At 40.8% G+C, this 21,078-nt stretch overlaps 2 protein-coding genes across 3 annotated transcripts in view; one reads left to right on the top strand and one right to left on the bottom strand.

The window, feature by feature from the left end:
- The first annotated feature begins 194 nt into the window (after window positions 1–194).
- dhrs11a (dehydrogenase/reductase 11a) lies at window positions 195–18,257 on the top strand. 2 transcript variants are annotated; one of them, XM_071460343.1, is made up of 7 exons: window positions 195–548; window positions 15,235–15,444; window positions 16,247–16,341; window positions 16,688–16,817; window positions 16,980–17,072; window positions 17,157–17,222; window positions 17,311–18,257. In XM_071460343.1, exons 1-7 carry the CDS (start codon window positions 417–419, stop codon window positions 17,350–17,352), a joined length of 768 nt encoding a protein of 255 aa, XP_071316444.1. In that variant the 5' UTR covers window positions 195–416; the 3' UTR covers window positions 17,353–18,257. The 2 variants fall into 2 exon arrangements, with proteins under 2 accessions (XP_071316444.1, XP_071316443.1); XM_071460342.1 differs by lacking the exon at window positions 195–548 and adding an exon at window positions 13,376–13,522 and having other exon boundaries at window positions 17,311–17,496.
- Window positions 18,258–18,329: 72 nt separating this feature from the next.
- LOC139607462 (sodium- and chloride-dependent GABA transporter ine) overlaps window positions 18,330–21,078 on the bottom strand; it is an 11,759-nt gene continuing 9,010 nt past the window's right edge. The window contains exons 9-14 of the mRNA XM_071460335.1: window positions 20,790–20,902; window positions 20,554–20,694; window positions 20,344–20,443; window positions 19,627–19,727; window positions 19,373–19,540; window positions 18,330–19,264 (exon numbers count right to left, since the gene is read on the bottom strand). Coding sequence (XP_071316436.1) covers window positions 19,112–19,264; window positions 19,373–19,540; window positions 19,627–19,727; window positions 20,344–20,443; window positions 20,554–20,694; window positions 20,790–20,902 — 776 coding nt within the window. The 3' untranslated portion in view covers window positions 18,330–19,111. The remainder of the gene's footprint in view (window positions 19,265–19,372; window positions 19,541–19,626; window positions 19,728–20,343; window positions 20,444–20,553; window positions 20,695–20,789; window positions 20,903–21,078) is intronic.

The following is a 21,078-nucleotide window of genomic DNA, read 5'->3' as shown; positions in this document are numbered from 1 at the left end:
TTTTTTTTTTTTGGGGTAACATTTCCCGACTGAAAGCTTTGATTAAGGGGGACACGTGAAGGCGACCTGTGTTGTGTTATTATATTTTTTCCAGTAGGTGGAGGCAGATAACCTCTACAACCCCGAGGGCTGAAAAAGAGAGTGGGAGGTGAAGTGAACCAAACATTTACACACTCCGGGGCTCTTCATATTTCATCCAGAGGAGCGCATGGATCCGAGCTTACGCACACTGGCCGCCGCTGTCCTGGATGCTGCACAGATTGAGACAGGAGGTTGTAGCTGCAGCATCCTTTCATTTGAATATATCGCACAAATTACTGACCGCTGTAGCAGTGACAGTTTGAACTAAGCAGACAGACGCACGGCACAGGAGCTGTTGTTTCGAGTACAGTGCCGGTGTAGACAGTACGGAGGAGATGGAGCGGTGGAAAGGCAGAGTGGCCCTGGTGACCGGAGCCTCGGTGGGGATTGGAGCGGCTACAGCCCGGGCACTGGTCCAGCAAGGCATGAGGGTTGTCGGCTGTGCCAGGAATGTCGACAAAATAGAGGTTAGAAATTGAATTGAATGTCATTAACAGCTGTGAGTTGAGTCGGTCCGACACACAGGAAAAGCTAGCTCTAATAGAGCAACAACAAACTAGCTAACTAACGTTAACCGCTAGCTAACATTAGCTTTACAACTTCAGCTAGAAACCTTTAGCCCCGACGTTGGACGTTATTCATGAAATGTTGCTAACGCAGCCGTTGTGTCTCTGTTTGTTGAAATTAACAAGTCAGGCATGATGTTACATGAGGTAACCAATTTCATTAGAGAAGAAGTGCCTCATTATTCCTAATAATCTCTTAAGGATGACATTTATTACTAATATTTTTACCAAATCGCGACGAGACAGTGTTGCCAACTTACCATATGAATATTAAAGGGGCGTTATTGTTCCTCGGATTTAAATTCAACACGAAAAGGTATGTGATGACACATAGTACCTCCCACTAAATGAGGCGGTAATGATGCTCCTACACCAGCTCCTATCACTGCATATCCCACACAACCCTAATCTGCAATAATCTCTATTATTAATCCTTGCTGAAAAGAAAAAAAAAAAAACATTTTCTTTTGGTTGACCTACTCCAGGGAGGTCAGAGTTCAGGGGCGGCAGCAGCATTTATCTGCATTTACAGAGCTCTGAGTTATTCAGTGTGTGCTAAATGACACTTGAGCAAGGAAGATACCTGCTATCAACTGGCCGTTGTGTGGGCCAGTCAATAGTAGGTCACCCTGTCAACCCCTAATTCACCCACTGCCAGTGTTAGTAATAAACATGTTCAGGTAGAGTCAAGTCACCACACTTTCCAAAGAGGAGGTGTCAGTGGACGCCCATGGGTCATTCAGGAGAGCCAGGGTGTGTGGCCACTATGTGAAGAGAGGACAAGTACAAGCATTATTTAAGCCCTATTCTCTATGGTGTCAGTGGTGATTATGGTTGAAACACATGCAATTTTTTCAGCCACATATTGAATGAGTGAAGTTGTTGCAATTCAACTTCTGTTACACACACATCCTTGCACAAATACTTTGGTGGAGTATGACTTAAAGGCAAACGCCTCCTCCAGGACAGGTGCCAGTGGCCCTACCCCATTAGCTTTTGTCTAACCATAAGCCATAAGACACTGCACCTTGCTTATCTTGTCAGCCAATAATTAAGCCTTACTCTCCTCACTCCACAGTTGTCCTGGCTTCTAGCACTGGTCTGCAAAATGTCTACTACAGCTATGTTTAGCCCCCTTTCATGCAACTGATGTGTTTTTCATAAAGCACATCAGTGGAGCTTGGCATGCCTCAGGTTGTTAACACTGTCATATTTAAATATTTAGTTGTTGAACTGTGGAGTGTCACCTTAGTATGTTCATGTGTGTACAATATTCACTACTGTGAATAATACAACATGGTAATATTTTATGGTAGCAGTAACATGAATGATTTATTTTTTCAAACATTAAGTTTACTTAGCCATTATGCTTTTATAAAGTTTTTTTTTTTTTAAATCAGCATGAAGTGAACTGTTATTGGTTACAGCTAATTGTTAGTAAAGTAAAGTTGGGAGTAAGGTTGGCTGAAGAGATGAATAAGGTACAGCACATCTTACCATGGCTCACAGTTGATGTTAAAAGCTGTGGCAAAGGCAGCTGCCTTCTGGTTCAGTCTGCATTTCATAATAGGTGTCATCAATGCGATGCCACGTTATGTCAAGCTGTCAAATTCCTGTGTCAAGCTGTTAACAAAAGACACAAGCAAGGAATGGGGTTTAGTTAATTAGTTCTTCATCTCAACCTTTTGTTTTGTCTTGTTTTGTCAAAAAAAAAAAAAACAGCCAAAAACTAAAATGTATTCAGTTTACAATTATCACTGTAAAGGAACAGCAGCAAGTCCTCACACTGGAGAAGCTGAAACTAGAAAATATTTAGCATTTTTTGGCTCCTTTTGCTTGAAAAAGGACTGAAACAATTAGTCGGTTGCTGATGTAGTTACTGATTATTTTTATGGCAGTCAACTAGTTGATTAAACGCTTAATTGTTTCAACTCTATAAAGTACTATGGCTGTTTTACCCATTTCTACTGCTGCTGTTTACATAGTTGGAATAGCAATAACAAGGCGAAACTTGTATGTGTATGTAAGTATGTGAGCAACATCTGTTTCAGGAATTCAGCTGATGATGTTATTATGAAAGCATGAAAACATACACAGGCATGTATGTTACTTTAAAGCTGTTGGGGTTATTTCTAGTGATTTAAAAAATGTTTTTTTCCTTATTTCAGTTTCACATGCAAGCATTTTCCCCACCTTGACACACACACACACACACACACACACACACACATGCACGTACATGCACACAGTGGGTGTGAATTGCACAATAGATAGCCTCTCTCCATTCATACTGTGGTCACATGATCCTCCCTGTCAATAGTTAACTGCTGCAGCTTGTTTCAGCCCTTGTCTGTGACTTGTGCAAGACTGAAACAAGGTCACAACATTTAAATTCTTAATAGTGCTTTTATATACAAACATCAGTCAGCATTAAAGAGCTGACTACATCACAGCCAGAGCAATCTTACCTTTTCTTTATTATGGTTTACAATACATGAAACCAAAGCTTAGATTCAGCTAACTAAGACTACACATCTACACAGTTTGTATAGAGTGACAATTTTCTATCTCTTCTATTCTATGACAGATTTCATCAATTGTACAAGACCTTAGAGAAATATCTGTGTGAGTTGAGGGACAAAGCCAGTATTGTACTCTCTCTGCTATGTCAACTGGGTTCTTGCTGTAGTTGTGCCAAACCTGGCATGCTGCTAGTGGGGGATGCAAGTGTCCATCACTAAGTAATTGTTCTTGACTTCCCTTTTGGTGTTTATTTTTTTACTTGGGAAAAATACAGCTTTTATGGTCAGTTTTTCCAATAGCAATATTCTCACCTCATAGTGGACCAGATAAAACTGCAATGAAAATGTATTAAAATATTATAGCTTTTTTTTTTCTCTGTAAACAAAACATGGAGAGAGGGGAGTGGAGAGTTGTGGCAGCAGTATTGTTTTGTTGTCTGTGAGACTATGTAGTAGGCAGTGGGGCAGCAGCGAGCTGGAGGGAGACGTGTGGTCACCATGGGCTCTGTGCAGGAATGGAGATGGCAAGGCCCCATCCAAGTAGCAGCAACACAGCTTCTCATTAACTCTTGTGAAACCAGGGGAAAGAGGCTTTTATTTAGCTGGAAGAAAAATCTCTTCACGGTGCACACAATGTATTAATTCTTTGGGATTAGAAAAAGTGTAAAATTGGCCCCTGAACTTATACAGTGCAGTCCATAAAGTGTGCCAATGAGAACCATATGTATGCACATATTCAGTACAACCAAGCGCTGCAGCATCTGAGTTGAGTGGAGCGGTGGGACACCATCAAACAAAAGGAGCATCTAGAAGAATCTGTATGTATGTTGTTAGACTGCTGCTATATTAGAAGGATTTTTAGTCCGAGCTCACATCAGATTCAGAGGACGAAGAGGACAACTTTACTCACTGAATAAGGCTTTTTTTCCCCAGACCTCGAAGGCGCTCTGGCCCACATAGTCCATATCTGTGAGTTTGAGGTATCTGCTTACCGAGCACAACATGATGCAGTAGTAAATACACCGTTATGGGAAGATGAACATCTGCTGCTGATCATCACAATGCAAATTATTGCTGATTTAACATCTAAAACATTACATTAACGTCTACCATTAAGCTTGATAAAAGTGATTTTTCTGGCCTGTTGTAATGAAATGTATTTGCTGTCTGAAGCTCCCATAATCAGGTTGCTAATATGAGATTTTTCTTCAGTAGACCCCTATAGCTTGTAAATGTAAGATTTTTATGTTTTTGCATTATCTGCAGGTCAGGGCTGGTTTAGAGGACATTAGTGGCAGTGCTGCTTTTGCTCTGGGGCAGGAGAGGCAGAGGTTGGGATGGTGTGGGGTCTGTCACATAATCAATCAAATTCAGTGGTTGCCTATGCATCTAGAACGTATAGTTTGCGTCGTTGTGTATGCAGAAGCATCGAAACCAAATTCTTCATGCGCGTCTAAAAACATTAATCACAAATGAACAAACAGCTTTTTTTAGTGTCAGAAGGGAAGGCCACAATCTCAGTTGGTGTCCCTATGCTGGTTAAGAATTATTATTGTAATGTAAGTTTTTTAAACAGCAGGTAGTCACATTTGTTTTTAACCCAGGCTAATTGCAAACAGAACATAGCCGTCGAGATAATAAATCTGTTTGTATTGTAAGTCCATTCAAATCTGATAAAGTGAAACTGACATTTCCTGGGTGCTCTGAGGCTACACACAATAGAGACATCTCTCAAAATGCAAAGCTTTGGTTGTTTCAATTTTAGATCAGATAAATTTAGCAAACATAATTTAGTGCTAAACAGATTGACGTACAGAGAGCTTGTGTAGAGAGAGCAAGAGATTGAGAAGAGAGTCTGCATAAAAGATGCCCAGAGAGGATAATCTGTGTCAAATTATTATGCTCAGCATCAAAGAAAAGCAGTCTGGGTAAGAGTACAAGGAGTATAAGTTACAGACAGATGATTTTTTGGGGGATGGATTTTCAGTACTGACAGTACTGACTGGCCATTGGATCAGATTCAGCACAGATATAATTGTATTCACTGAATGCTCAATCAATATGGCTCACTCGTCGCTCTAACTGGCAACTTCTTTTAGTTAATGACATTTGAACTCAGTGGTCATATTGAGTTTCTGCCTGTTTTAAGACTTTGTCACTGCTTACCAACACACTATTCCAAATGGCTTGTATCTAACAGGCTCCTGATTGGCTGCCTTTTAACGCAGTTCTGCACAAAGTAGCAGCCTCTACACTTTTTTATGTAGTCTAAGCATCTTTTGTTTGAGTGAGTAAATCCTAAAATAAAACTCCAAGCCCTTGGCAGGTGAGCCTTAAGGTTAATTTAAGACCTTGGCTGACCAGCTTTGATTCGGTGCCCATTCTGAAGGAGCTAAAAGGTGCTCAGTCATGCCTCAGAAGCTGAGGTGACACAAAACTCAGGCAGTGTCTCTCGGTCTGCAAATCTGAATCTGCAGCTCAGCCAGCTCCTGTAGGTTGTGTCTGGACAGCCCGTCTATTCACAGTGAATAGATTTCACTCCAGAAAGGATTTGAAGTGGGTCAGGTCAGACAGCTTTACTCTCTTTGTCTCACACCCTCTGCCTCACTTTATGTTTCTATCGCTGTTTTAGTTTGTGTCCAGATTCTTCTTTAAATATTCTTTTTCTGCCTTGTTCTTGTGTTGTGAAAATATAATTTATGTCTGTTGAAACATTTCCCAAAACCACCTAAGTATTGCAAAACCCCATTTAGCCTATGTGCATTGAATATAGTATCTATGAATAGTCCAGTCACTTTGGTTTAAGATGTTGCTTTTTGGTGTCACTGCCTGTATGAGAAATCACAGCACTGCTGTCTTCAGCTCTCAAGCTTTTGTCCTAACCATGCAGAAAAGTTTTCCACTGACTGCATGTTTTCCACTAGAGCTGTGAGCTGACAAAGACTTATACCTAACTAATAATCTGTCATGTGTCCATGGATTCTGCCCCCAGGAGGGCCAACATTCACACCAGCACAACAAATAACAGCATGTATGAATCCTTCTAAAGCAGCAGTCCAGATTGTTGAAGGGATAGCAGTGACATACAGGTATGCAGACACACATACAGGGGGGGTAGGGAGATACAATCTTGATAATTATCAAATAAAAAATTCCACATTATCTACAATAAACTGATGAGTAATTCATTTCAATAAATGTATCTGTTCTGCATTTGTGCAGGTGAGGGTTGACGCAACCAGGTTATTAGGCAATGACAATAGGCTGACATGGCTGACACGTGTAGGGCCAAAACATCAACACACGCTGATGGAAACGTAAAAATGAATATTTGTGAGGAGAGTCAAACGTCTGCCTAAGATGATGAAATGTGCTGAAGAGAGGTCACACAGTGTCAGCATCCGATTACTAAAGCTGGATAAACAGCAGAGCGATGTCTGTTGCAATGCGATGTGCAGGCGACCTGTGCTGACAAACCTTTTCCACCATCAGGAACGGTACCTCCCGCCAAGTATACTGAGAGCCAAAGTTTCAAACTGCTACCCCATATGATAAAGTATATTTTAATGGAGTGAGCATCAAGTTATTGATTCAAAAATAAATTATCTTGGGTCATAAATTTAGAACCATAACAAAACTTTATTTGATTTATTTGTTGAGTTTTCTTGCAAACAAACAAAAATCATACGTACATTCAGTGTTACTCACCAAAACACTGTGTGTATCCTTGAGGTCTAAGAAATATGTTGAATGCATTTCTGTCCTTATTAATGGTATGAAATGTATATGTTGATTTTATATTGATCATTCAATATAAAATAAATATTAACATAACATTTTTGGCCATATTGCTCAGCCTTGTGTAGAGAGAGATTTATGAAATGAATGTAGGTGATAAGAAACCGGTTTATTTTACCTGTAATGATCCCAGGTGTACAAACACTACTAATCTCAACAGCACATTTGCAGTTTTAAAATTGATCTTCATCTGTTCCATATTGGTTGTTTTTGTGTTTTTTTTTTGTTTTTTTTTTTTTTGCAATCTGTGCATCTGTGTAGGTACAGTTGGTAGGAGACTAATGACTTGATGTCCCTAAGAAGAGAAGGTCAGTCCTAATCAGATATTAAGATTTCATTTTTATTCATTAATTCTATTTGTAGTCTCTACTCAGACTCTGGTGATATACCCACTCTTTTCTCTGCAACTCATCAGCAAAGAGGTTTTCTCACACCAGTATTTCAGCAGTACTATAATACAACCAGTACTTCTGCATATAAATCAAACAAAAAGTACTTACATCAGTTACATTTCTCAGCGCTCTCTATAAATTACTTAAAACTCTTCGGTCAGGAGTGTTTTTAATTACTTATTATGCTGGATCACCTTGGATCCTGGAACCTGGATCTTACAGTTAACAGATTTGTCTAGACAGCTCAGTGACCCCTATGAGCCTGTCCCCCTGCACTACCACTGTGCTGTCCTCTCTGTGCTTATCTTTCAAGGTGTAAGGTTTACTGGCGTTGACATTCCCTCCTGGGCCTCCTGCTATGATAGGTGGGGTGCTTCCTGTCCTGTCCTGTTGAAGACTTGCTGGGGAGCTCCTCTCTGTGTGTATAGTAGTCTGTGTGAGATTGTGTGAGATTGTGTGTGTGTGTGTGTGTGTGTGTGTGTGTGTGTGTGTGTGTGTGTGTGTATGTGTGTGTATGTGTGTGTGTGTATTTGAATGAGGAGGCCTGTTGTGCAAGGGAGGAGGATGTCATCTAACTGCTAAGTGCGACTGTAGCAGCAGGCCAGCTCTTGTTATTGGATATACACCCACTGAGAACTTTTTTAGGAACGCCTGTACACCCGCTCACTCATGCAATTATCCAATCAGCCAATCATGCGGCAGCAGTGCAATACATAAAATCATGTTGATACAGGTCAGGATCTTCAGTGTATGTTCACATCAAATGTCAGAATGAGGAATTTTTCCGTCATTATTGAAGCTGCCCTACCAAATACGAACTTTTACTGGTTTACCTTTTTCGCTTTTTACATTTACAAGACCTTACACATGAAAATAAGTAACTGAAATATTATGTTGACATTGTATAACACATCTACATCTGTTCACTGAGGTAATCACATATACATTATAAATGTATACAAATGTACATCCTCATAGTGGCATGGAATGAAATGCATAAATAAATAGTGTGGATCGTACAAAGTAAACCCAGGAGAACACAGGATAAGCACATTGGTGTGTTATGTCTTAGTCGAAACTTGTAAATAATTTTGAACCCTCCATTTAAACTTCTTAGGATCCTAATTATAACTTCACCCACTCTGTCTTTACCCCCACCCTCCCCTTTGTCTGTTTGACCCTCTCCAACGATCTGAGCTCTTAGTTATTTTAATCTATTTAATCATGATTGAATTTTAATATAATTTTTTTGTATTCTTTTTCTCCCTTTAGATATCAATACAGGAGATAAAGAAATGAACATGTCTTTGGTTACTATGTATGGACAAGTGAGCTACTGTAGGCCGAATTGATGGGTCACATGCAGAGTAATACATAAATCGTACATCGTATTAGTCTATGTGAATATATGAATATAAGAATATAACCATGGCATAGCTTGTGTCACTTGTAGAAGTCGTAGTGTTTCATTGAAATCCAGAAAACCAACTAAATAGATAAAATACATACACATGTGCATTAGGGCTGAACGATATGTAAAACAAAAAATCATATTGCGATTATTTTAGCAGATATTGTGATGAGTCACGATTTCAGTTGGAATGGTATTTTTGGCCTTTCATTTTCACAGAAAAAAATAAGAATATAAAAATGATAATGATGTGGTTTTTGCTGCAGCATATAGCGACCAAGCATTTTCCTGCTGGAGAATATTATTTGTAGGCCTAGTTATCACAACACTTCATTGATAGTATGTTGTGACACATTGGCCATATTTCAAATTTGATAATATTTTCAATTAATTGTTCAGCCCTAATGTACATATTCACATTGGCCCATATACACATACACATATACATCCATAATCCCTACACAATGTAGCTATACAATCTACACTGTGGCTAAAATTGTGATTTTCTTTTTCCATTGCTAGAACAAGAGCTTCTGTTGCCTCAGCCTTTAATTAATTATAATGGTGCTCCGTAGAAAGTGCTCAGTGGGTGTGTATTTGTAGCAGAGAGAGCAGTGTGAGAATGAAAGCACTTTGTGGTGAAAGGTTTTTATGAATCTACAACACATACACAAAGACAACCTGAGTTCAGCAAGTTCAGTATTTCCATTTGGGGTTGGGGGCTGACAAGAAAAAATGCAAATTAGATTGTTTTGGCTTCGACAGCAGCCAAATTGGATTTGTTGCTGGGTGTTTGATATTGGAAACATTTTATAGCTACTCTAACCTCACATGCTGAATAGACCCAGTTCAGGCTGGCCCACTCTGAAAAGTTTTCATTTTGGACTGTGTCAGATCAACACTGTCTCCATGAGACTCTCCTATGTCTATTTTTGTTGTCTGCTCAGGGATCAAGTTATCATAAACTTAGCTTACATTATGATGCGGCTCATAGCTGGCATCAGGGCCACCCTCAGGCCCGCAGGGAGAGCAGAGTTGTTGTACCGACGGCCAGCATCAGGTGCAGAAAAAACACATGACATGAGACAGAGGAGGCACGTGATTCATGCTGGTTCACGAGAAGGAAGCTTCACCCCTCAGCAAGTTTCTGCTACAAACAACAGAAATGGAGAAATTTTATCATCTGACGCTCATGTGAATTCATGAATAAAGACTGCTCTCTGTAGTTCTTCTATTGAAGTATTGCAGAAATGTCACCCTTCCACTGTTAACTTTCTTATTTAGAAAGAATATCTGCTTCTGCCTCTTCCTGGTTTTTTATCATTCTGTTTGGGAAAATAACATCAGACTGCACCGGTTACACCAGTCTGTTACACAACACCTGGCTGCCTGCTCTGTCTCTAGTCTGTCAGGATTATAAAAGCCTTTTCATTTAAGCCAAATACTCATGCCAAACATCAGATGTCATCTACTTGTAATCATACACAGTGTTTTTAAGTTGACTCATCATCCAGCACTGCATTTAGATTTACAGTTATTTATGCCTGGGGCTGTTACTTGTGTCATTATTTCAGATTGCAGCTGTCCGTTCCAAATTGCCCCATGGTTATTCAGTGCCTGGATCTCCCCAGAAAAGCCAGAGTCTGTCAATAAGTGTAGTTACTAACAAGCAGTGTAATTATTCTTCTTATCTCCATGTCTTGATTAGACTGTCCTGAGGGAAGTGCTGTAAAACCGCCCTGTTCAACCTTTAGACCTTTTAGTGGCAGTCTTTCAGTGTGTGAAGCAGAGATAATGGCACAACCATCCCTTCCACCCTGCTGCAATTCTATTATACAGCCTGCTGTCACCTTTGACCCCACGCTCGGTATGATTGTGCTCACTCGAAACTCAAATTTTACAGTTTATTTTTATGTCACACAACAGCGGTTTAGCTGGATAATGAGTGACAGGACTTCAGAGTCAAGAATCACATCAGGATCTGTTCTTCAGAGACGAACACTGAATGAAGGATGAATTTTACTCATTTCTTGGGGCGTGGCTTCAAACACCATCTTGGCTCTCTGGTTCATGGCTTTGGGAGGAAGGATTTCTTGCATTTCAGTGATTACACATGACTACAGTTGTCATATGTGAGTTCAACAATTGGGTGGATTTTTCCATGAAGCTGTACTCTAGCGGCCGTCCTGTGCCTGTGTTTTCAGATTTCACAGAGTAAATCATACTGAAATCTGAATGCATTATGGTCAATTTTAATGCAGTATGCTTCAGGTTTTGTTTTCTCTCTCTCTATCTCTCTCTCTCCTTCTGTTTCACTTTCTGGCTGCCAACCATCCCTCCCCCTCTTCCTCCCTCCTTCTGCACACTTTCTGTGATCACTGGACAACAGCCTCTGTAATGAGGATGAAAATGCATTATGACAGGCAAAATTGTTTTGTGTGTCACAGGTACTTAAGAGACAGGACAGGAAGGATGAAGAGGGGAGGGGCTACCAGCTGAATTATGCCTTCTTTTTTTCTTTCAGAGAATAAGAGGAGGCACAGTGCCCTAAAACACAAACTCTCTTTTGTCTGGGAGAACTCCTGAGTCAACCTGAGACAAATATAATTTCTCGGCTGTCTCTGCTCATGGCTGTCGCCTTGTCCTATTGATCTGGCTCACCTCTTAAAGCGTGTCTGCCTTCAGTGCTTTGGCATTTTTATTTTTATCTCTTTCCCCTTCTCCAGTGAGTTGTTTTGCTGCTCCATTTGCACCAGTTCCACGTGAGTGGGTGAATGATTGAACATGGTGTGGGACAGTGATGTCCGTTGCATTGTAGACCTTATATAACAGCCCCCTGCAGGGGTTACAGGCCATAAATGTAACTATGTGGGCATGTACACATATGTCTTAGAGTGCTACGTGGGTGTATGTACAGCCATTACATGTAAAGGCTTTATGATCTGTTGTAACATTATTTGTCTTTTGAATTGTAAGAGTTTTTATCTTTCAGCATTGGTCTTATCAAGACTGTTTGGGTAATTGCAAACAGTGATTTTTATTTGAGTTACAGAGGTCTGTGTGTCTGTGCAGTCTTTCATAACCACACAAGACCAAAGCATATGTAAGTGCGAAATCAAGTGATATGAAAATAGGTTTGTGTAAGATGTTTTGAATTTATTGTCCAAAGAAAAACATCATTGAGAAATAAAAATGTGTACACCAAGTAGTTCAGAACATAAATGCTGCATTAAGAGAAGAATAGTTACACAACCTCATTAGTTGTGTCCATTTTGGTTGATTGGATTCTGGTGGTGTGTTTGATTGATTTGGGTGTGTCCTGTGCACCTCCAGTACACCTGGCCCGCAGACAGACCTAGCTTCAGTTTTATTTTACTCTCCTCCTAGGCTCATGTAGCAGCACTGCTGTGAGTCTGTCATATAGAAATAGTTTGTGGTTGTCTCACTATCATTTTGTAGCCCTTTACAGGTGCCAAATCCTTTAAGATATCTGGTTTCAGTTTGACTTGTGAAGAATGAATTTTGTGTTAAGTGCATTTCCCAACATGCTGCTGCTGCACTTTCAGACTTGCATATCTGCGGGACAGCGTGCTGTAGTGCCATTTCTGTAGGCATGGCCAGTATGAGGTCTGGTACTGACCACAGCAGTACAGCTGGTGCCAGAACCCTCACACACACAGACACACAAACATTCACAGCCTGACACTTCCTGTAGTTGGACCAAGATCACAGCCTGCTTACTCTGCTGCTCCCACTTTAGTCTTAGTAACACAACTCACTCTCTCCCTGTAACAAAAGACAGGCCTGGTTTCCCCTTTACGTTAACATCCTTTGTGAATAAAGAAGAGCCTCTCCATTAGTCCGTCTGTCTTCTACTTCCTCCCTGAAAGCCTCTCCCTCCAGGGATTCAGGCAAGTGTGAATTTAAGAGCCATGGTCTAAAAGCAGCTCAGATACTTAACTTTAAAGCGTTACTGCAGCTGAACAGGACTGTGATCACACCTCCACCGTAAGGGGACGGACAAAAAGAAAGAGCCTTTCTTCACCTTTCTACAACATGGTCGAAAGAGATAGTTTTAGTCTTTACAGATGACACAAGTGTTTCTAGTGTTTGAGCATTTCGACAGCTTTATTCTGGTAATGCCTTCTCTCTGGATAATCCGAGTTAAACAGCTTAGAGGAAGAACAGGGAAATCTGCACACTAAGTGTGAGATAGGGTGCATTCACTCTGTTACGTTTTGTTAGAAAAAAGCCAAAGTGATCCCACTATCCAATTTCATCCTGATTATGAAAAGCAGGCTTCACAAGTATACTTTCCATGTTTCCATAAGGAGCGGCTGCAGTGGCTGCTGCTATCAGTAGATGCAGTACCTATGTCCAGGTGTCAGACATTTAACAGATAATCCCACTGCATAGTTACATTTATTCACACTATGACAACTTTCTGCTGCTGCTTTTTTAAAAATGGATAAAAATGGATGTAAGCTGTGATGAAATTCTACATATCACATGATGCTGCCTCCTCTCAGGCGTTAGTTTTATCCCAGAAAGTGCTTCTCATTGTGAGCTGTGAATATGTATTTCCTGTCTTTAGAATTTTGCAAGAACAGAAGTGTGATTATGTCTTTATGGGCCAGTTGTGTGGTGGACCTTAAAGAAATGATTGACAAGTTGTGGTGTTTCTGCAAATCTGTTAACTGCACGAACAGGACTGGAAGGACCAGTCCAACCCTCTCAGATACTCTTGCCCAGGTAGATATCATGAATTGTGATGTGAATTGCATGCCATGTCTAACTGACTTCAGTTTGTGTTTTGCCACATTACTCACATGTTTTTTTTGGGTGTGAACTTGTTGCTTAAATCCACAGATGGGCATAGGTACAAATAAATCCTGACCTTTTTATTCGTAGCTAGCTAAGAATATTGGATAAATGGTTAAATCAGTTAGCTAAAAATAATGGATAAATGTTTGAAACATACAGCTCCTGCCTCTCCAAGTGGTAGTACTATGGATGCAAACTTAAACAAAGCAAAGCTAAACATTTAAAATCAGTTGTAAAAGTTGTATGGAAAATGATGATAACCATCACCACTTTTATGTAACTCACAGTGTTCAATGACCAGTTTGTAATACATTCATATGGACATATTTGGAGCATGACAGGTGGTGTCAATGAAGGGCTACTCAATATCATGTTAGGAGGCTCTGAAGGTATGTCAGGCAAAAAAGTTGGGAACCACAGATGTAGATCACAGAAAAAAAACATCAGCATCAGGCTATATTTTACCTCCGCTGAAAATATCTGAATGCAACTTCATGTTCATGTATCAGATAAGACCAACACACCAACACAAATGTAGACATTATTGCAGGGCACAGTAGCTTTTTCCAGGTTTAGAGAGTCCGTTTTTCCTTCGGACTTAGTAAACATTTAATCCTCTTGGCTGCACAGTCGCTCAACAAAGGCAGAGTGTGACACAGTGATGTGCATCATCTCTGTCTGCCACCAGCCCCACCCTTTATCACCCATGCCCCCCCTGTCTGAGTGGCACCCAGAATGAGTCATCAGGTGATTGGTGCCGCTGTGCTTAGCAGGGGGGATCTGTGTCAGTTTGCATCAAACCTCACAGTGGTGGGCAGCCAGCTGACCTGGTTGGAGTGTAGCCCGCTTCTCCTGCTGCAGGCTCAGCCCAGCTGTATCCCAAAGAAAGAGGCATCCCATCAGTGCAAAGATTGCTTCTTTTCATCTGGAGTCCTGATTTGGATTTTTGTTGATGGTGGAATTTCAAATGCTTTTGTATTAAATACATGATCAAACTAGAGTGATTGTGGCTGCACTGTGCAGACTCTGGCCCTCTACTGATGTGGTGTTGATTTTATGGCTGCACGTTCTCACTGCTTTCTCATTGTCTGAGTCGGTAGGGTGTAGGGTGGGACTCTTACTCTTAATTATGGTGCTGCAGGTTAATCATTTCTAGCTCCTACCTAACAGTTGGTACGTTTACATGAAGACTAATATTTCAATTATAACAGCTTTAAAAGCCCAAACAGAGCAAAAATTCATACAAACATCTCAAATAGAATAAACAGGCACAAAGCAAGTAATTTCAAATAAATTTCAATGTGTTGCAGAGGGGTAGGTTAAACTTTCCAAAGAAAACTTGTACTATGTAAACCATTTAACCCTGGCTGCGTTCTTTGTGTGTATGTCCTCCGTCTTGACGTAAATGCATGGGGAAGTACGTTTCTCCCAAAAAATGGAGGCTTCCAAGCTGAACTGGTCACCTGCAGAGTTTTAAACACAAAACTCTCTGCAGAATGACAACATGTGCATGTGACCGCAGTTTGTGTCTCAGTCCTGATAATAATTTATGGCCACGTATATGGCAACTTATAGTGTTTTTTAAATTTTGATTTTCACCTTTAAAAGTTAACGAATTGGGTCTGATTTGTGTTTTTCAGAAGCTGGCAGCAGAATGTCAGAGCGCAGGCTACAGTGGCACGCTGATCCCTTACAAGTGTGACCTGTCCAATGAGGAGGAGATCCTGTCCATGTTTTCAGCTATCAAGACGCTGCACAAGGGCGTGGACGTATGCATCAACAATGCTGGACTGGCCCACAATGAGCCCTTGCTCAGTGGAAAGACAGAGGGCTGGAGGAACATGATCGACGTGGGTAGATCACAGACACACTAACGTTAATGTGTTAATGCGGGAACTTAGACTTTGTAACAGGGGTGGGTAGAATTATCCCATTACGTGTATGTTGTATTGATTCTGTGGTTGCTCTGCTCAAACAGAAGCAGAGGGAGGAGCTAAAAGGGTTGTCTGGTGTCTTGAGTTTGTGGAGTAAGAGTTAAATTAGAAATGTTTGAATACATAGGCCCACACACACACATACACACTCACATACACACACAGATCCTGAGCCACTCCCCTCATAGAAGCAGCCTCAATGGCTCTGAGGAGAGGCCCTGGCACAGCAGAGGCCCATTAATGAAAGCCAGCACTATTTCTCTTGTTGGGACTTTACATTCTGATTCATTTAGCTCTTGACCACTGCAGACCCCCTGCTCCAAAGTCTCTGTCTCCACAGTCATGCATTCACAATGCTCGTCCATCTGTTGTCATGGCAGCCCACATGAATGTGTACAGCAGTGTATTTTTAGCCTGTGTTTAATCTGTACGCTGACCTTGTTTGGTCATCTCCCTATCATGCCACCATGTTGGCTTTAACCTGCCGTCTATGAGTATCACTGCAGGAGCAGATTAGAGGCCGCAACCTGGACAGGAACAGGAGGTTCAGATGGTCTAACACACTGACCCAGTGAACATCAGTCAGCTAATCTGATAGTGTTATCTCAGGGCATTCTTAAATGTGATTTAACAATAAAGCACAATGAAGTTCTGCAAATGAACATTGACTGATACATAAATGGTTGAATGACGTTGGCTGTCTTCACCTCCCCTGCAGGTGAATGTCTTAGCCTTGTCTATCTGCACCCGTGAAGCATACAAATCGATGAAGGAAAGGAATGTGGACGATGGCCACATCATCAATATTAACAGGTAAGCTATGCAGTCAATCTCCAAATCTCAGAGCAAACGTATAGATTAATCTGAAAATACCTCGGCCAGTTTGCTCAAGTGATTTTAATCCAGCAGGCATTAAGTAAAGCCAATTGTTAGCCCCACCTGGCGCCTGGTGGACATTGAACAAACTGATGGTGACTTCTTTCAGTGGCATTATAGTAATGTTGGATTTATTATAAATCTGTTGTTGAATTTTGTGGATTTCAACCATACAAATAAACTTGACTTGTGAAAAATCATCCTGTGTAAGTGACAAGTAAATCAGACACTGTAAGGATTAGGAATGTATCATCTCTATCTCTTCTTCTTTCTTTTTCTACAGTATGGGAGGGCACAGAATGGTGCCAAGTGCTGATGAGCATTTCTACTGTGCCACTAAATACGCTGTGACTGCTCTGACTGAGGGGATACGACAAGAGCTTCGAGAAGCAAATACCCACATCAGAGCCACAGTAAGTTAAGTGCCACCACCACAATGCACAGGTCCGTCTTTGGCCTGTGCTATTGGTAACACACTGGATCACACACATTAATTTATACAGTAGGCCTTTACTTTAACATGTGAGGCTGTGATTTTGTACAGTATATTCCTCATGCATTTCCCTCCTCTGCAGTGTATATCTCCTGGAATAGTGGAGACTGAGTTTGCCTTCCGGCACCACAACAGTGATCCAGAGAAAGCAGCTGCAGTGTATGAGAGTATGAAAGTAAGAGTAAACAGATATATTATACAAAGAGAAAACAACCCGATTACTGTTGCATCAATAAAACCTATTGTCTCCATTTTCCAGTGTTTGAAAGCAGAAGACATAGCCAGTGCAGTCACATTTGTCCTCAGTGCCCCTCCTCATGTCCAGGTATCTCTTTCTTACTCTCTCATTTATAGTGTTAAGTGTGTGGTTAGGTTTCTGTATTGATCTCCCTTGTTCTCATCTCCCTTGTCAGATCGGAGACGTGCAGATGAGGCCAGTAGAGCAGGTGTCATAGCAGTTGAACAGGAAGCTGCAGGAGGAGCAGACAGCAGCCGTGGTGACTCCTTAGCGACCTCTGCTGGGCAAGGGAGGGGGGAGGGGGATAAAACAAATCAACTACAGCTGTTTTGGATTTGCAGGGATGTGGTCAAGGAGGGCTGGAGCCTTAAGGAGGCTGTGTGAGGAAATGAAGGGTGTGGACTTAGGAAACCACTTTGAAAATACTACTGAATGAAGCAACCTGGTATTTGTGAATTATTGAGGCCAGTCCTGAACGGGGCTGACTCCAGACTACAGTAGGAACAAATAACAAAGGAGAGTTGCTGCTGTGCTATGTGGTCATCTGCACAACCGTCACTTCAGAGGGAAGAGTATGCCATTGATTGCACATGTTTTTCTGTTTTGTTTTTGTAGGTCATATGACATATCTTTTTGAAATTAAATGGAAAGAGTAATTGCTGTTTATATTTTTTTTATATAAATATTTTAACTTCTGATCATAGATAGATGTGGTCTCATACTCACTAACCATAGACAGTACTGTCTCATACTCGCTGTAACTAACCATCAACAGTTTGTCCATCCTGCCACCTGCACTCACCACATGTTTTCACAAACACATCCGGTTACCCTTGTTTGGATCAATCCAGTTTTCAGCCCCATATAAGGAATCAGGAAAAGTATGAAAGAGAGATGCCATTGTCTGATAAGCACATGGGTTTCTATAATCCACCTTTTTGCCTGTGTAGTTTCAGTTCTTCTGCACTTTTGATTCATTTCTGGGGAGTTATAAGAGGGAAACATTGGCAACTCATGTAGGGGAGGAAACTAACTCAGTGCACATGTATACCCTAGAAATGTGTACCTTTCAGTGGAGATTTCTCATTAAATTAATAAATAAAAGACATTGCCCCAAAGTAAGTTGTTTTGTGTTGTGTTCACCAGACATACTGTAAACATCAACTTGGCATTGCAGAAATGAGAGACGAGCTGTGGACTTTGTGACATGTTTTTATTACACCTTACATGACATGACATTAGAGTTGCATGACCCATGTACTCATCTGTTAACCATCAGCATATATCTTTTTTTTTTTATCAGTAGTGCTCTGTCGCATTTGACCTAATAAATGAGTCAACCACGTTGAATTGGGTCAAAGTGCCCTCTGTTTTAAGGGAAGTGGTTCAGTACAAAATCCAGCTGCATGAACTGTGAATATCAAATAGTGGTCTTTTGTCATTTAATGAGCTAAAAAATAAGTGTTAAATTGAAGTACAGTATCTGATCACAGATTTGTCACACTCACAACCGCATCAACATACATGGCCAAAAGATGGCACCCTTCACAAAGTAAACTCCACAAGTAAGCGCAGGGAAGCTGTTCAGTCAGGGGTGCCACTCCCCTGTCCTTTGGAGCTGACAGCAGAGGAAATGCTGGCCAGATGTTGAAGAGGCACACAACAATAACAAAATCTTTAGACATTAAAAATGAACAAAACAGTCAGAACAGTAAGTTCAACAAAGTCTCACAAATTAAATTCACAGGCTTACAAAAATGGCCATTTTAAATTATCTGCATGGCAGACATGCAGCAACATGTTTTCACAATCATGTAAATAATTTTTATTGTATACTTCTGTTTAACTTTACCAGAAGTTAATTCAAGATTAAAGACTAACGGCAAACAATTTCTGATTAACTTGAGCTTGCCAAAAATCTGCCACTAATTGTGCAAGATGAATATTATGGTTGTGCAAAGCACAGAGGTAGGCTATCAGAGGTTTGTCTGAATGGGAGGTTTTTCAGGTAGGCTGATGTTGGAGCTGATGACAGCTATGGCTGGATATGTGTCTCTTCCTCCCCTCTCATAATACGGCATTTTTGTCATCCCATCCAGGCCGTATGGTGTGATAGACCGCTTCAGTTTCTGTTGGAGAAATGTACCAATAATATCAACACAGTTTATATGAACATGACATACGTATTACATGCAGTGACTTGAATGGAGAACAAGCAAATGGTAAATGTTGGTCACCTGCATGAATGAGCCAGGCAGCACCCACAATGTGTGAATTGCACCCAAAGGAATCCAGATGATGGAGGCCATGGCAATGACCCACCCGACCCCCTGAGCCCAGGGAGGAAAGACATAGTCCCCATAACGGGCCGGCTTGAACTGGATGATGGAGAAAATGAGGATAACCTGCAGGAAGAAACATTTAAATTATAGTTGTGACACTTTTAAATCTAAATCAGGCTGTTGAAACAGAAAAAATCCTCCAGACTTACTGTGATCAGCACAGGAGCAACTATCAGCCAACACAGTCTGAAGAAGATATTTGCTTTTTTCCCAGTCATCTCCTCTAGGTTGTCTGAAAGTCGATTCACACCTGCAGGTAGAAAGTTTCTTTAGACAGCACTTCACCTGTCAGCAAACAGCTATGCCTATTGTTTTGCATGCTGACTGATTTTTACAGTACTGTTTTAAAAATTAAAGTTACATACAACATTTAAAATTGGTGAGATGGGTTTACTTTTTACTTTTACTAGGAGGTACTTTGTACTTTCACAGTAACTGCCCTCTAAACACTGTTGGAGTACTTGAGTTCTGATTTTCAGGACTTGTGACTCGACTTGGACTTAAGCACTACTGACTTGGACTTGGACTCAAGCATTGACTGCATTTGAACCTGGAAATTGGAGATGAAGACTCTGACTTTTTTTTTTTTTTGTGGCTATTTTGGCTATTGTGTCACACAGTAAATAAACTCCCTTTAAAATGGTGACAGCTGTGCCATCTATGTTTAATGTAGACGTTCATAATTTGTATGTCAGCTCTTTGACTGGACTCAGAATCAGGTAATGGGAACTTGACTAGGACTCGACTTGGACTCTTCTTTGTTGTGGACTTGGATTCGAACACTGGGGAATTTAGACTCAACTTGGACTCGAGGTTTAGTGACTCGACTACAACACTGATATCTGAACATAACATGTTTTTCTTACCATAACACCAACAGATGGCTATGACCTCAAAGAATGCAAGGAACATGATGGACACTATGGCAGTGTAGTGGTCCATGAGCTGGAAAATATAGATTCCCACCTGGACAGAGAGAGAAATGCTCTTTAGGACGACATGTATGAGACAGACGTTTCTACAGTTTTTATAATTTGGTTAAAAAACATCGATTAAATTAAGGTCAGAGTCTGTACCTGCAAAACACAAGGAATTCCTAAAAGGCAGGCTGCACCACAAACAGCAAGAACAAACAGCTCCTTCCGCTTGAAAAATGTAATCAGCTGTCCATAGAATTCATCCATGAGACTGGTCACCATCACTTCAACCATTGCAAACTGGCAAGAGAAAAGAGAAAAAAATACTCCAGCTCTTTAGGATGAGTGCAAATAATAAGAGTTATTTTTCTATAGATTATCACCAGAGTTACTACCTCACTGTCCAGTCCAAGGCAAAGCAGCATGAAGAAGAACATCACAGCCCAGAGCTGAGCCACTGGCATGTTGGCAAAGGCTTGTGGGTAAACAACATAAACCAGTCCTGGACCTGGATACACAAGATGTCAATGTGTCATGACTCTTCTAAAGGATGAACTGTGACATGAAATCATGAAAAGTGTGAGTGGAAAGAGCAATAGAGGAGAATTCATCTACAGCAACACCATTGTTCCGTTCACTGTGAAGACAAGATGAAGATACTATCATTAAAGAGAGAAGCATAGT

This window comes from Trachinotus anak, unplaced genomic scaffold, assembly GCF_046630095.1.
Source record: "Trachinotus anak isolate AG129_WGS33_773 ecotype Australia unplaced genomic scaffold, CSIRO_AGI_Tana_v1 ptg000024l, whole genome shotgun sequence".
NCBI lineage: Eukaryota > Metazoa > Chordata > Actinopteri > Carangiformes > Carangidae > Trachinotus > Trachinotus anak.
This window is presented reverse-complemented; position numbering and strand designations above follow the sequence as displayed.